At 42.5% G+C, this 16213-nt stretch overlaps 1 protein-coding gene across 1 annotated transcript in view; it reads right to left on the reverse strand.

Moving 5' to 3' along the window:
• Positions 1-339: 339 nt before the first annotated feature.
• The window catches only part of slc39a10 (solute carrier family 39 member 10), a 60846-nt gene continuing 44972 nt past the window's right edge, over positions 340-16213 (reverse strand). Inside the window, exons 7-12 of the mRNA XM_084162235.1 lie at positions 13907-14086; positions 10094-10214; positions 9553-9864; positions 9199-9279; positions 4640-4830; positions 340-3414 (exon numbers count right to left, since the gene is read on the reverse strand). Of these exons, the coding sequence (XP_084018361.1) occupies positions 3262-3414; positions 4640-4830; positions 9199-9279; positions 9553-9864; positions 10094-10214; positions 13907-14086 (1038 nt within the window). The 3' untranslated portion in view covers positions 340-3261. The remainder of the gene's footprint in view (positions 3415-4639; positions 4831-9198; positions 9280-9552; positions 9865-10093; positions 10215-13906; positions 14087-16213) is intronic.

The following is a 16213-nucleotide window of genomic DNA, read 5'->3' on the forward strand; positions in this document are numbered from 1 at the left end:
TATTAATATTCTTCTAAGTAAAAAAAAAATCCTGATTGTGGCTTTAAGACAAAATCACCATTACAAAAAAGTATGGTCACACACAAGGGGCTCTTTGCTAACTTTATTTTCCTTTCCAGACAGAATGCACAGACAATCAGCGAGGATGATAAATGCAATACATTTAGATATCCAGGTTTGTAAACAATGTATTAAATTAAAAACCAAACAACCATGGACCTACATATATATATATACATATATATATATATGTGTGTGTATATATGTATGTATGTATGTATGTATGTATATATATATATATATATATATATATATATATATATATATATATATATATATATATATATATATTCTTTTGATTTGCTGCTCCTAGTCCAGTAAAGAGATTACGATATTCCTTGACGCATGGTAATTTAAATAGTGGCTAGACACTTGTAACCCTCTCCATTGCATGAAAAGTTGATTGTTGAAAGAATGTAGCAACATTATAGTGGGCACCTATTCAGCCCATGAAGTACCTATTTTTCAACATGAGAAAAAAACCAGATCAGACTATGAAAAACTAATTAACATGAATGTCCTAAAACACAAACGCTCTCCCAATAGGCTCAGCAGGCCACAAATAATTCCTCATTGCTACAGTTGATCTGTTTATTTAACAAATAAACTAACAAAACGTTTGACTAGTCTTTTTCATTTACATTTTTCTATACAAAAGCAGAAACAATTACATCCAAAACATTTTTCCTGTTCCATTTCACTCATGCCTCATGCATGATTCGATCCAATCAAGTACATTAGTTTAATGTGATTGACGATGATTCACAGCCAATAAGACAAGACGATGGATGTCACACGGTGACAGGATAAATGGAGGTTGCACATTTCAATGTGATCCAGCAGGTGAAGCAGCCAGGCTGGCTAGCTTAGCACTCGAGCAGCAGACAGCCAATGGAATGTCAGGAGGCGACGGCAAGCACAGAATCATGGTAAAGAAAACCCAAATGGGCCACTTTTGGCACAGTCGGCGTGGTGTCTTATCACATACACTCATTTAACAAAAAATATACAACTAATGATTGTTAAAAAAAACTACATCATCAAAAGGAACATCTGATAACCTTATAGTTCTACGATTTGATTACAAGTCGAATATCAATTACACAAGTGCAAAGTGTGCTAATTTGAACATATTCAAATATATAGAGACATAAAGCATCTTTTTAGCAGTGATAAAAAGGGCATTGACATGCTTGGTCTTTTCCGGATTGTCAGAGAACAATTTCAGAATGACACATGAAAATGTATTATTTGATACAAGTACTTTTCTTATCAACTGATTTGGGAGGAATGATACAAAACACAGTATCCAAACATCTCAGAGTTTTTTAACAATAACTTAATTTAAGCCGCAAGAACATTGACTCTTTAGATTTGCCCTGTTCCTGTACTTATATGATGCTGAAAACTGTCTTAACTTGGGTCATTTGGTAAGGTAACTAGTGTAACCTCTATGTAATAAGCACATTGTTTATATACTTAATTCACTCTCAATCTAGTTGAAATTTGACTTTGCCTGATTGCGATGGGGGTAATCAAGATTTACAGTACGGCCATTTAAAAATAAGAAAATACCACAACAATGCACGTGTCATGTATTTGGCTACAACAACAAGCTAGTGCCCTCAATAATGGAGTGAACTCAAAGCAACACTGTTCTCTTCTCGACGCAGGCAGAAACATTACTATCTTAATTCACATAGGACTTAGGGCCTGCCAAGTTTCATTTTGTAAAATGTCTCATTCTGGTTTACAGACTGTACTACTATCAGTCCTACAAATGCAGTGGTTGGGCAATATTTCTTGGTTCTTAATATACATCTGGGTAATCAAACATTTTTTTCTCCCACATCATTTTAGAGAACCGCAGATATTGATATGAGCGCGATGCAAGACTGCTCTCCACAGTCACACAGAGTATCTGTGCATGTGCTCAGGTGCGCTTCACACTGCTACAACGTGGTAGCTACAGGACCAAAACAGCAGAGAAGTTTAGCCCCGTGCTTTAACACTCTTAGTTGTAGTGGAAATTGACCTGATATTCTGTTTACTTTGTGCACCGCTGAGTCTACCTTTAACATCGGTCTTGAACACGCATAATGAAAGGCAACTGACTAGGGGCTTACATCCGAGTGAGCACCTAAAGTAGTCTTTCTTTCGTAGCACTATGTAGCATTATGGGTACCTTCAAAATCCGTCATAAAAACAGAAATATGGAGTCTGCTGCAAATGAACACTGAGCCATTATAATTAGACACGTAATCTCTCTTTTAAGGTTGGGGTAGTAGCGTTCACATTTTTGACAAAATGCATAGCTAAGCTGTGGTTCTCAATAGTTTTCACTGCAGAGCAACAGGGCGAAGACCTTCAATACAGACCTGTTGACTCAGGTTTGTGAAGGGAATACGATGCCCGGGGACAAATTTGGGCTTTAGCACCACTTTCCTTTAACACTTGCGAGTCTATGGATTAGCTAGCTCCTAGATACACTATTACAGTGTTCGTCGGGCAAGCCACCACAGTGGACTTGGCTTGGCACAGCCACAGCGTGAGACAATAGACGTTGATACACAGCGGGAGAGATTTCAGAAGTTTACGATGGATGGGGGAAATGGGAAGGCGCCACAGGTGCACTAGGCATGGATAATGGGACACGCCACAGTGTTGATAGTGGATAAAGGGAGGGGGGACGACATAGACGACACACTGCACAGGGTTATGATGGATGAGCAGAGGGCTGCTTTTCAGAGGAATGGGGAGAGTAATCGAAGTGTTACTTGCATAAGCTAGTCTGCTAAAGGAAGGTGGCCTTATCAATATCAATATCAACTAAATAGGTGTTTGTTGGTGAGTGTAACTGAAGTGTTCCTTCAGTACATCATCTAAGCTGCATTACGCCCCACTCTGGCTCACAAGAAACAGCAGGAGCATGGGATAGAAACTAGGAGCTGAAAGGAATAACTCAATGGGATAGAGAAAGGGAACAGAATGGGCGGGTGGGGGGTACATATAAGCCACAGCTTCTGATCTACGGAATTGAGAGGCACAGGGAGCATGAATGAGAGCTCGATCACCATGCATGCAGGACACTGGACCACCACAGAACAAACAAAGCACTTTTTTTAAGGCCAAGAAGCACAAGTACCGACACACAACCCCACATCCACCTTCCCTCGTACCAACCAACCCCGCCCTCCACCGCTAGAAGCCAAAGTCAAAAACTATCTGGTCTTCGAAGATGGCAATGAGCAGCATGATGGAGAAACCGGTGAGTAGGCCAAGGTTCTGTAGGACAAAGTGGCCCAGCTGACAGCGCTTGTGTTCTTCGCTGTCGCCGTGGAGCATCTCTGGTAACTAGAGAGAGGGAGCGAGAGGTCAGAATGTAGTCAGACACCATACAGGCAAATGAAGAGGGGACTACACTGTATTAACGTTAGACACTAGGGGGCGATAGAGGTGATTCAACTGTAATGGACTTTGACATTAGGTCAGGTGTTACCAAACCTTTTATGCCCGTGACCCCATTTTGATTTCAGAAAATTATTGCGACCCCACCATGAGAAAAAAGTTACGTAATCAACAGCCAGCGTTTACTTCTCCATCTGGGGCTATGACATTCAATTACAACTAACTGTAAGTCGCTCTGGATAAGAGCGTCTGCTAAATGACTAAAATGTAAAATGTACAATTCAGCCTGACAGTATTTCAATCTCAAGGAAGTATGGTTTGAAGTGACAAATGCACCAGAGAGGTATTGGGAAATTCAGGAAAACACCAGGGAAGATCATTGTGTGGAAAATAACCCCCCAAGTCACTTTGTTCTGATTTGATGCCTAGTCCCGTTCACATGAGTCCTGAGCTTGTGAACGTCGTAGAGGTACGTGTTCCTGAGAGTCTTAGCTTTCAGGAATCAGGTCATAGTAGCTTATAGCTCCAACCACTCAAAAGTTAGAGCCAAATTTGTAGAAAAAACTGAAACCGCTCTGTTTTTCCCAACCGCTAATAGCTTTCACGTAACCTCGGTTCTATGGATTAAGCGGCAAATTCAGTTGACTACAGATTAGATCTTTTTTTTCATGCAACCCCATTTTCAAATCAGAACCCCTAGTTTGGGAAACTCTGCGTTTGGGGGTGAAAGAGATAATTTCACTGCATAGAGTTGGAAAGAGCCCACCCCTATTTTTACTTCTGTGACAGCATGGGCAGCGCCATTAAGGACAGTCTCCATTTTACAGTAGTCGTCAATTTCTTCTTCTACAAGTTTATTGGTGGTCCGTAAACAAACTGAAAAGGTGCATACCACCACCTACTGTGCTGGAATGTGTTTAGTCTGAACAGGCATAAAGCCAAGGTTTGGTAATTTCATGCCACCTGCAGTGCTGCAATTTGCTCAGGAGAATAATTAATTGGCTGATCCTTCCTGCGAACCTGTATGTAATTCTGTAATACCTCTTTAAACCATATGAGGTCCCATCCAGTCGACTACTTTACAATGGTGAAAGCATTCAATGGCACTGCCCATGTTAAAACAGGTTTTGTGAAATGGTTGTGATTATGTTTCACTGTACAACTAACTCACCATGTCCACCAGAGCCACATAGAGGAACATGCCAGCGGTGACGGCGAAGATCCAGCTGGTGACGTTGTGTGTGTACTGGCCCACGGCTGTGCCGATCATCATGCCCACGTAGGCCATGAGGGCAGAGAGTAGGTTATACACAATGGCCTGTTTCACCGACATGCCAGCCTTCAGCAGCACCGCAAAGTCACCTGCAGCCAGAAAAGCACAAGGAGGACCGGGTAAGGATAGATGGGCTGGCCAATACGCATGTGATCGTACTCACTCAGTCACTCACCTCACACTCACTGTATGCAACCATTTGTTACACATTGATACCCACAAAATTGTTACTTATTGATCATCAGCTTTTCTGCATCAGATGTGGTGAGAGAGAATCTTAGGCAGGAGATGTTCTTTAGGTGAAAAATAGTTTTACAGACGTGACTAATATGGGCATTGAAGGAGAGGGCAGGGTCGAATTTCATACCCAAATTAGTGATGACTGAGGAGAGGGGGATGATGCAGCCATCTATGACAGGGTGGATGTTGCAGGAGTTGGTGATCTGCTGGGGGGTGCCTATCTGCATTGCCTCTGTCTTGCTACTGTTGAGTTGTTCTGCATCCAGTTGGCCAATGTTGACAGAGCAGATGTTTCACGCTTTGTGTCGTCTGCATAGCAGTGAAATTGCTGTTTGAAGATCTGGCCAAGTGGGAGCATGTAAAGCAGGAAGAGGATAGGTCCTAACACAGACCCTTGTGGGACACCCCAGGTTATGGTGGACTACTCTGATGTTGCCTCACCGAGGGTGACGTACTGCTTGTGGTTAGAGATGTAGGATGTGAACCAGTTAAGGGCAGTCCCACAGATGGCAGTGTGCTCTCAGAGGTGCTGCAGTAGAATGGTGTGATCTACTGTGTCAAAAACAGCAGAGGTCCAGAAGAATCAAGATTGCGGGGGATCCTGTATCTGCAACCATGAGCAGGTCATTTATAAACTTCACCAGGGATCTCTCAGTACTGTGGGGTAGGAGCCAGAGTGGGGTTGGGGTTGGAGGATACAATGTCTTGTCGGATGGTGTTGATTTTAGCCTTGAATAACTCAGAAAATCGGCAAGCCTGGTTGTCTTTATAGGCCAGTAGGTGGACAATACTTCTCCAAAGACGCTCTAAACTGCTACCATGGGTCTTCATGCTGCGCAGCTCTTCTGTGAACCATGGAGAGGACCGTTGGAAGGATACTTGACATGTTTTTTCAGGGGCAAGGCTGTTTAAGGTGTTGCTTAGAGTGATATTATACAGGTCAACCATTTCGTCAGGGGTGGACTCAAGAAAGTCAGCTTGTAGGGTATTATGAACAGACTCCTGGAAGAGAGATGTGTCAAGGGACTTGATGTTTATGAATTTAATAGTGCGCTTGGGGCGGAGCTCAAGTGCAGGAGTACTCACAGACATCGTCACGGCCCTATGGTCAGATACACCTAGCTCATGTACATCCAGGTCTGAGGCAGGGACTTCTCCAGTGATGATGATGTCTAGTGTATGCCCACGATTGTGTGGGGACGTTGACGTGCTGTACCAGGTTGAGACAGTCAAGCATGTTCAGGAAGTCCGTAGCAGAGTAACATTTTGTTGAATCAATGTGAATGTTGAAATCACCTAGGATAACATATGCACATACACCATCCTCCTCACTCACTGCCAGTGCAGCACGGCTGTGGGAAGAAAGCCCAACTCTCGGCAGAAAAGCCTTTGATTCAGCGAGAAATGAATAGAGAGACGCTGACCTACATTTTCTCCCCGCCATACCGAGTGTTCTCTTTTCCCCGCTAATTACCACAATGAAAATATTATCACTCCGGTCACTTCGCATTCATCAATCAAATAAAAAGAGAGAGAGCCGTGGTCTCACACCATTGCCACTATCCAGTCTCCACTTTTACTTTGCTTCCTCTGTTGTTTACTGAGGACCATGTCTCGGTCGGTTCTGATCTGTCGTCACACACTCAAAGCCGCCCATCTTGGCCGTGTTGCCGGGTGCAATTAACACACCCATCACTGCCAATTAACTTCTCGGCGGGGTGTTAAAGAGCCCGGGGGAGGCTTTTGTCTTTGGAGCAATGGGAGAGCAGAGGTCCACTTTTCAAATGCGCTGGCGTCATTTGTTAGGAGGAGATGACTGGTCCCAGTGTCGATAGGGTAAGGTGATGTGAGGGGGTGGCAAGGCAGATGCTCCAATAGGGTTGGATACAATGCATCTTAGGCCAACTCATGTCATAGGACAACCTATAGAAATCTGATGCAATGCACCTTAAAAGGAGCATACAACAATGCAAAACTATTTGACCCTTAGATGCCCTAGATCAGGGGTCTCCAACCATTTCTAGTATGAAAGCTACTTTGAAAAAATGAAACATCACGAGCGACACGTTTTTTTCTAGCTTTCAAATAGGCACATTCGTCTCTCCTCTCCCCTGCAACTCTTCCCCGGATCCTTAGTGTACAATAGAAAGTAATGCATTATTTCTCTGTCAATATACAGTGAGGGAAAAAAGTATTTGATCCCCTGCTAATTTTGTATGTTTGCCCCCTGACAAAGAAATGATCAGTCTATAATTTTAATGGTAGGTTTATTTGAACAGTGAGAGACAGAATAACAACAACAAAATCCAGAAAAAAGCATGTAAAATTTTTTGTGAAATTGATTTGCATTTTAATGAGGGAAATAAGTATTTTACCCCCTCTCAATCAGAAAGATTTCTGGCTCCCAGCTGTCTTTTATACAGGTAACGAGCTGAGATTAAGAGCACACTCTTAAAGGGAGTGCTCCTAATCTCAGCTTGTTACCTGTATAAAAGACACCTGTCCACAGAAGCAATCAATCATATTCCAAACTCTCCAACATGGCCAAGACCAAAGAGTTCTCCAAGGATGTCAGGGACAAGATTGTAGACCTACACAAGGCTGGAATGGGCTACAAGACCATTGCCAAGCAGCTTGGTGAGAAGGTGACAACAGTTGGTGCGATTATTCGCAAATGGAAGAAACACAAAAGAACTGTCAATCTCCCTCGGCCTGGGGCTCCATGCAAGATCTCACCTCGTGGAGTTGCAATGATCATGAGAACGGTGAGGAATCAGCCCAGAACTACACGGGAGGATCTTGTCAATGATCTCAAGGCAGCTGGGACCATAGTCACCAAGAAAACAATTGGTAACACACTACACCGTGAAGGACTGAAATCCTGCAGCGCCCGCAAGGTCCCCCTGCTCAAGAAAGCACATATAAAGGGCCGTCTGAAGTTTGAAAATGAACATCTGAATGATTCAGAGGAGAACTGGGTGAAAGTGTTGTGGTCAGATGAGACCAAAATCGAGCTCTTTGGCATCAACTCAACTCGCCGTGTTTGGAGGAGGAGGAATGCTGCCTATGACCCCAAGAACACCATCCCCACCGTCAAACATGGAGGTGGAAACATTATGCTTTGGGGGTGTTTTTCTGCTAAGGGGACAGGACAACTTCACCGCATCAAAGGGACGATGGACGGGGCCATGTACCATCAAATATTGGGTGAGAACCTCCTTCCCTCAGCCAGGGCATTGAAAAAGGGTCGTGGATGGGTATTCCAGCATGACAATGACCCAAAACACACGGCCAAGGCAACAAAGGAGTGGCACAAGAAGGAGCACATTAAGGTCCTGGAGTGGCCTAGCCAGTCTCCAGACCTTAATCCCATAGAAAATCTGTGGAAGGAGCTGAAGGTTCGAGTTGCCAAACGTCAGCCTCGAAACCTGACTTGGAGAAGATCTGCAAAGAGCAGTGGGACAAAATCCCTCCTGAGATGTGTGCAAACCTGGTGGCCAACTACAAGAAACGTCTGACCTCTGATTGCCAACAAGGGTTTTGCCACCAAGTACTAAGTCATGTTTTGCAGAGGGGTCAAATACTTATTTCCCTCATTAAAATGCAAATCAATTCATAACATTTTTGACATGCGTTTTTCTGGATTTTGTTGTTGTTATTCTGTCTCTCACTGTTCAAATAAATCTACCATTAAAATTATAGATTGACCATTTCTTTGTCAGTGGGAAAACGTACAAAATCAGCAGGGGATCAAATACTTTTTTCCCCTCACTGTACCTGGTAACATAATGGTTTTCAGTCTTAAAATGACAATTGTCCATTGAGAAACAACGGACATTGTTTGGCGAGCTACTCATAGGTGGGCTGCGAGCTACTCTTGTCATGAAGGGGTCCCTTGCAAAGAGACCTTGGTCTCAAATCGGACTCACTTTTTGTTTTTATATAAGCTTGTTTAATGTGTCAATTAGGTTAAATAAAAATACAATGAATATAGATCGTTTTCCTTTATTTAGGCTACAATTGACTGGATCGGGGCTAGTGTCTTTGTTTAACAGATAGTAGGCACTGTGCATTCTCTCCATTGCCCAACACATTGTCCTTGGGGATTGGATAATTATCCAAGCTTTTGAGTCAATTGTGAAATGAGTATTGGCAAAATAATGGATGTTGTTTGTGACGATTGATGGCCCTTCTCGGACTGGGAGTGGTGCACTTACCCAGTTCGTGAGGCAATTCGTGGCAGAACACGGCGACAGACGTACTGATGCCACCGGTAATATTTGCACTGAAGGCAGCACCTGTCAAAGAAACATTAAACATGTCACAAATAGAGTTTGAGAACATGTGAATTGGACAGAAACAAACTTTAAACCACATTAGTACCTTATAGCTTAACCTTTGCAGTTTACATTTTTGAAAATATATAATACACTGCTCGAGTTGTAAATGTTTGCCATAGAACATCGACACAGACTTAACTATGTTACAGAATCTTTATTAATTCAACTTTTACCTAGCCAGATAAGTAATTGACGACAAAATCTTTTACTAAGTGGTGGCTTAGTGCTCACCTATGGCCAGGCCGTCGCTGAAGTTGTGCATGCCATCGCCCATGATGACCATCCAGGCGATGCTGGCGATGCCCGCGTCTTTCATCTCCTGGTCCGAGTGGCAGTTCCCGCCGTGCGAGTGTCCGTGCCCACCCCCGTGAGAATGCCCGCCGTGGCTGTGCCCGTGTTTCTTGGGCCGGCGGCCATTCTCCTTGGTGAGCGAGTCTGCAGGGGCCAGTGGTGTCTTGTTGCTGGGCGAGTCGGGTGGCTGGAGCTCTGTAAGCTGGGTGTCGTTGTGGCCGTTGTCGCAGGAGATGGCCGTGCTGTCTGGACCTTGAGGGGGGAAATGGAGGAGAAAGCTGTTACTAAATGCCAAGTTCAGGATATACTGTATATGGTATGTCCTACAAAACACAAGCACACAAAGCTGGCAATACTTTTGTCATGCATAGTATTATCATCCAGTCTCACACAAATCTTCCACTCAGGTGCTTTTTAAGTGTGGTAACAATTCTACTCTTTTGTTAGTTGGAGTTCACTTTAGGACAGGACACCCTCTCACCCTCTGTGAGTGGCTTAAGATGAAGCCACTCAGCGTCCGAGCGTCGATTCAGCTTGTGATCTGACAGCTTCCTGCCAATCTTGGCCTCCTCGCCCCTCTTCTTCCTGCGACAGAAGGTGCCCTGAAGGAAGAACAAATGGACACGTGAATAGAAAGACACAGACTAGTTTGCTAGCTCAAGTATAGCAATTCACCCACACTTAAGTGATAATGCCAGAGAAGCTGGTGTTTGGAGGATAAACCGTGCCAATATTTTCTCCAAACACCGGCTCTGAGGGCATTATCACTTTTATACAACGGATTACCAACATACTCAAATAATGATTGACATGTTTTCATAAAAAAACATTACTTTGATGAATTTATTCATACCATTTCATCCTTCCACAAGATATAGTCCCGACACAAATCTAGGGTTGCTACCCAAGCCGGCTGGTCGTTCGCTCTATCGGTTCAGTTGCCAGAGACGGTGGTAACTTGTGGAATAGACACAGGCTGGAATGTGGTGTTAACCAATCAGCGTCCAGGATTAGACCCACCCATTGTATAATCCACAAGTTAACACAGGTTAATCTATGACGTTACAATTGGAGACGTTGGAGGTGGCTTATGGTAGAGAAATGAACATTAAGTTCTCTGGCAACAGCTCTGGTGGAAATTCCTGCAGTCAGCATGCCAATTGCACGTTCCCTCAAAACTTGAGACATCTGTGGCATTGTGTTGTGTGACAAAACTGCACATTTTTGAGTGGCCTTTTATTGTTCACAGCACAAGGTGCACCTGTGTAATGATCATGCTGTTTAATTAGCTTCTTGATATGCCACACCTGTCAGGTGGATATCTTGGCAAAGGATAAATACTAACAGGGATGTAAACAAATTTGTGCACAACATTTGAGAGAAATAAGCTTTTTGTGCATATGGCCATTTCTGGGATCTCTTATTTCATCTTATGAAACATGGAACCAACACTTTGTGTTGCGTTTATATTTTTGTTCAGTGTATATTTCTACACTTTGAGGTTGGAATAATACTGTGAAAATTATGATAAGGCCGTTTTAGTGTAGAATGTAAATGCTATTTGTTTCTTTAAGACCATTTTAATTGAAAACAATCACAGTAAGGTACTTCATTGTTACCCAGAAATTATTTGATATTGAGATTAAATTGGCTGCATGGACCTTTCAAAAAAATTGCAATAGCACCATGTTTTCATAAGTAGTTTTTTCATAAAATCCCAATTTTGGCATGTCCCATATCATGTTTGACCAACTTCTAGGAAGATTTTAACCCATTTAACCACAAGATTTTCACGAACATTGTAATGCTTTGGAGAAGTAATTTCTGAAGATTGACTTATTTCTAATGGTTAGTGATTAATGTATGTTTGTCCCTCAGGTTTAAGATCACCCTTTTAACTTGAACTGAACTATGGTAAAATGATTCCCTTTTAAAGTATAAAAAAAATAAAAAAAATAAACATATACTTGTCAAATAATAGTGTAAAAGCAGGTGAGCTGGTTCTACTCTTTTGTGCAATTTTCTGGTGTTTTGTGGTGGAAAACTGAGTGCGTCAAGCATAACACGTCAATCCTGTTACCTATAGATAGATGTAGAAGTGTTTTAAGTTAAACATTTTAGGTGTTTCTTTTAAAAAACACTCACATACTCTGCACCATGCTGAAAGGGATGTTCAATGTACACTACCGGTCAAAGGTTTTAGAACACCTACTCATTCAAGGGTTTTTCTTTATTTTTACTATTTTCTACATGTAGAATAATAGTGAAGATATCAAAACAATGAAATAACACATATGGAATCAAGTAGTAACTAAAAAAAAGTGTTAAACAAATCAAAATATATTTTATATTTGAGATTCTTCAAATAGCCACCCTTTGCCTTGATGACAGCTTTGCACACACTTGGACTTTTCTCAACCAGCTTCACCTGGAATGCTTTTCCAACAGTCTTGAAGGAGTTCCCACATATGCTGAGCACTTATTGGCTGCTTTTCCTTCACTCTGCATTCCGACTCATCCCAAACCATCTCAATTTGGTTGAGGTCAGGGGATTGTGGAGGCCAGGTCATCTGATGCAGCACTCAATCACTCTCCTTCTTGGTAAAATAGCCCTTACACTGCCTGGAGGTGTGTTGGGTCATTGTCCTGTTGAAAAACAAATGATAGTCCCACTAAGCCCAAACCAGATGGGATGGCATGGCATATCGCTGCAGAATGGTGTGGTAGCCATGCTGGTTAAGTGTGCATTGAATTCTAAATAAATCACAGACAGTGTCACCAGCAAAGCACCCCCACACATAACACCTCCTCCTCCATGCTTTACGGTGGGAAATACACATGCGGAGATCATCCATTCACCCACACCGCGTCTCACAAAGACACGGCGGTTGGAAGCAAAAATCTCCAATTTGGACTCCAGACCAAAGGACACATTTCCACCGGTCGAATGTTCATTGCTTGTGTTTCTTGGCCCAAGCAAGTCTTCTTCTTATTGATGTCCTTTAGTAGTGGTTTCTTTGCGGCAATTCGACCATGAAGGCCTGATTCACACAGTCTCCTCTGAACTGTTGATGTTGAGATGTGTCTGTTACTTGAACTCTGAAGCATTTATTTGGGCTGCAATTTCTGAGGCCTGTAACTCTAATGAACTGCAGCAGAGGTAAGTCTGGGTCTTCCATTCGTGTGGCGGTCCTCATGAGAGCCAGTTTCATCATTGCGCTTGATGGTTTTTGCGACTGCACTTGAAGAAACTTTCAAAGTTCTTGAAATGTTCCGTATTGACTGACCTTCATGTCTTAAAAGTAATGATGGACTGTTGTTTCTCTTTGCTTATTTGAGCTGTTCTTGCCATATAGGGCTATCTTCTGTATACCCCCCTACCTTGTCACAACACAACTGATTGGCTCAAACGCATTAAGAAGTAAAGACAGTCCACAAATTAACTTTTAAGAAGGCACACCTGTTAATTGAAATTCATTCCAGGTGACTACCTCATGAAGCTGGTTGAGAGAATGCCAAGAGTGTGCAAAGCTGTCATCAAGGCAAAGGGTGGCTATTTGAAGAATCTCAAATATATTTTGATTTGTTTAACACTTCTTTGGTTACTACATGATTCCATATGTGTTATTTCATAGTTTTGATGTCTTCACTATTATTCTACAATGTAGAAAATAGTACAAAATAAAGAAAAACCCTTGAATGAGTAGGTGTTCTAAAACTTTTATATTTTTTTATATTTTATATTGTAGCCCTTCTTTGCGAACCATTGGAAAACCTCCCTGGTCTTTGTGGTTGAATCTGTGTTTGAAATTCACTGCTCAACTGAGGGACCATACAGATAATTTTATGTGTCGGGTACATAGACAGGGTAGTCATTTAAAAATCATGTTAAACACTATTATTGCACACAGAGTGAGTCCATGCAACTTATTATGTGACTTTCAGCACATTTCAGCATTCCATTTTTTATTAATTTGTAAACATTTCTAAAAACATAATTCCACTTTCACATTATGGGGTATTATGTGTAGATCAGTGACACAAAATCTAAATTTAATTCATTTTATATTCAGACTAACAACAAAATGTGGAGAAAGTCAAGGGGTGTAAATACTTTCTGAAGGCACTGTACTTCCTACAATCTATTCTTTGACATGTGACACTCATATTCATAAGATATGTCTTACTTCCCAGGTATTCTGAGTACCAGTTCACAATCGTAAACACCTAGTGTTAAGTTATTAAGTTATTTCCATAGCATTTCATCAGCAATGGGTGCATGGCTCCTCCTTACCCCTGCGTCTTTGTAGTGTTTGAACATGCCGAGGCAGTGCTCAATGATGAAGAGGAGGTAGATTCCAGCCAGCGCTGTCAGGCCCTTCCAGACCCCGTCGAAGGCAGTGAGCATGTCCACCTCTTTAGTGTTGCTGTCGTTTCCCGACTCACTGTGGCTGTGGTCGTGCTCCCCTTGAGCCTGTGAGATGGGGGAAAAAAACACTGGTGGCACTATTTTATAGTCTTGTTGCCACTGGTATTTACTAGGAAATTGTGGTATAGTGTAGCCTGAGTACCAGTCTTTTTAGCTAACATTCTACTCGTTGCCACTCCTGTCATTTGCCAAAGAGACTGGCATTTCTTCAATCTTCAAATATGAACATTCTATCATTAATGAGCTCGAGGAGATCAGAAGATTTGATCATGAGTCGATAACCCTCATAGCTTTCCTCCAATCACAAAAGTTATGCAAATATTGGAACTATATAACTTTATTTTCTCCACAGATCGTGTAGGCAAAGACTTTTATAACTAACCCATGATAGACCACAGCCTGTCGTTTCCAATGGAAGCAAATTAATCATAGTGGGCAGAACAAGCAAGGAGGTGGGCAGAGCCAAGCTCGAGCTAGCACGATCCTATTGGCACGTTCTAGCATGTATTTGTATTTGAATATTTCCGTTAGGGAACGCCTACTCTGTGAAGTGTGAATGTGCGATAACCAGGGGTTAAAATAAGGTGGTCCGCTACAGTGTCTCGGCAAAAGAAAGTGGGGGTACGCCGTAGCGGTAAAACATGAGTCTATCACAATAATTAAAACAAAATGTCAAGAAAACTCTAGATTATTACACCACTTTTTATCATTACCGCATGTCAGAGGTATGAAGAATTTGCTAATGGACTTGAAAACGGGTGGTATAGCATACGCTCCAAAATGCGTTGTGGTTTGGCGAGAACACTGACATTTTGCCAAGGCAGAGCTGAGTGGCCGATAACGAGACACGCACGGACATAAATTCTGGCCTAATGACAATTGCCAAATGTCATTACACTTTTTGGTGTTTTGTGTAACATATGTCTCTTTCCATTCACAACTGTTTGGAGGCTGGAAATATGTTGCGAGTGGATGAACGTGTGCGTGTAGCCTAGTAAATGAGCCCATTGAAGTTTATGCCAAAACAAAAGTTAATACATTTTAAAAGTTATGACAAATCTTTACGACTAGGCCCACAGAGATCTTATTCAATTAACAGGGATTCTATACAGTGAGGGAAAAAGTATTTGATCCCCTGCTGATTTTGTACGTTTGCCCACTGACAAAGAAATGATCAGTCTATATGGTAGGTTTATTTAAAACAGTGAGAGACAGAATAACAACAAAATTCAGAAAAACGCATGTCAAAAATGTTAAATTGATTTGCATTTTAATGAGGGAAATAAGTATTTGACCCCCTCTCAATCAGAAAGATTTCTGGCTCCCAGCTGTCTTTTATACAGGTAACGAGCTCTTAAAGGGAGTGCTCCTAATCTCAGCTTGTTAACTGTATAAAAGACACCTGTCCACAGAAGCAATCAATCAGATTCCAAACTCTCCACCATGGCCAAGACCAAAGAGCTCTCCAAGGATGTCAGGGACAAGATTGTAGACCAACACAAGGCTGGAATGGGCTACAAGACCATCGCCAAGCAGCTTGGTGAGAAGGTGACAACAGTTGGTGCGATTATTCGCAAATGGAAGAAACACAAAAGAACTGTCAATCTCCCTCGGCCTGGGGCTCCATGCAAGATCTCACCTCGTGGAGTTGCAATGATCATGAGAACGGTGAGGAATCAGCCCAGAACTACACGGGGAGGATATTGTCAATGATATCAAGGCAGCTGGGACCATAGTCACCAAGAAAACAATTGGTAACACACTACGCCGTGAAGGACTGAAATCCTGCAGCGCCCGCAAGGTCCCCCTGCTCAAGAAAGCACATATACAGGGCCGTCTGAAGTTTGCCAATGAACATCTGAATGATTCAGAGGAGAACTGGGTGAAAGTGTTGTGGTCAGATGAGACCAAAATTGAGCTCTTTGGCATCAACTCAACTCGCCGTGTTTGGAGGAGGTGGAATGCTGCCTATGACCCCAAGAACACCATCCCCACCGTCAAACATGGAGGTGGAAACATTATGCTTTGGGGGTGTTTTTCTGCTAAGGGGACAGGACAAGCTCACCGCATCAAAGGGACGATGGACGGGGCCAGGTACTGTCAAATCTTGGGTGAGAACCTCCTTCCCTCAGCCAGGGCATTGAAAATGGGTCGTGGATGGGTATTCCAGCA

This window comes from Coregonus lavaretus, assembly GCF_964263955.1.
Source record: "Coregonus lavaretus genome assembly, chromosome: 5".
In the NCBI taxonomy this organism is placed as follows: Eukaryota; Metazoa; Chordata; class Actinopteri; order Salmoniformes; family Salmonidae; genus Coregonus; species Coregonus lavaretus.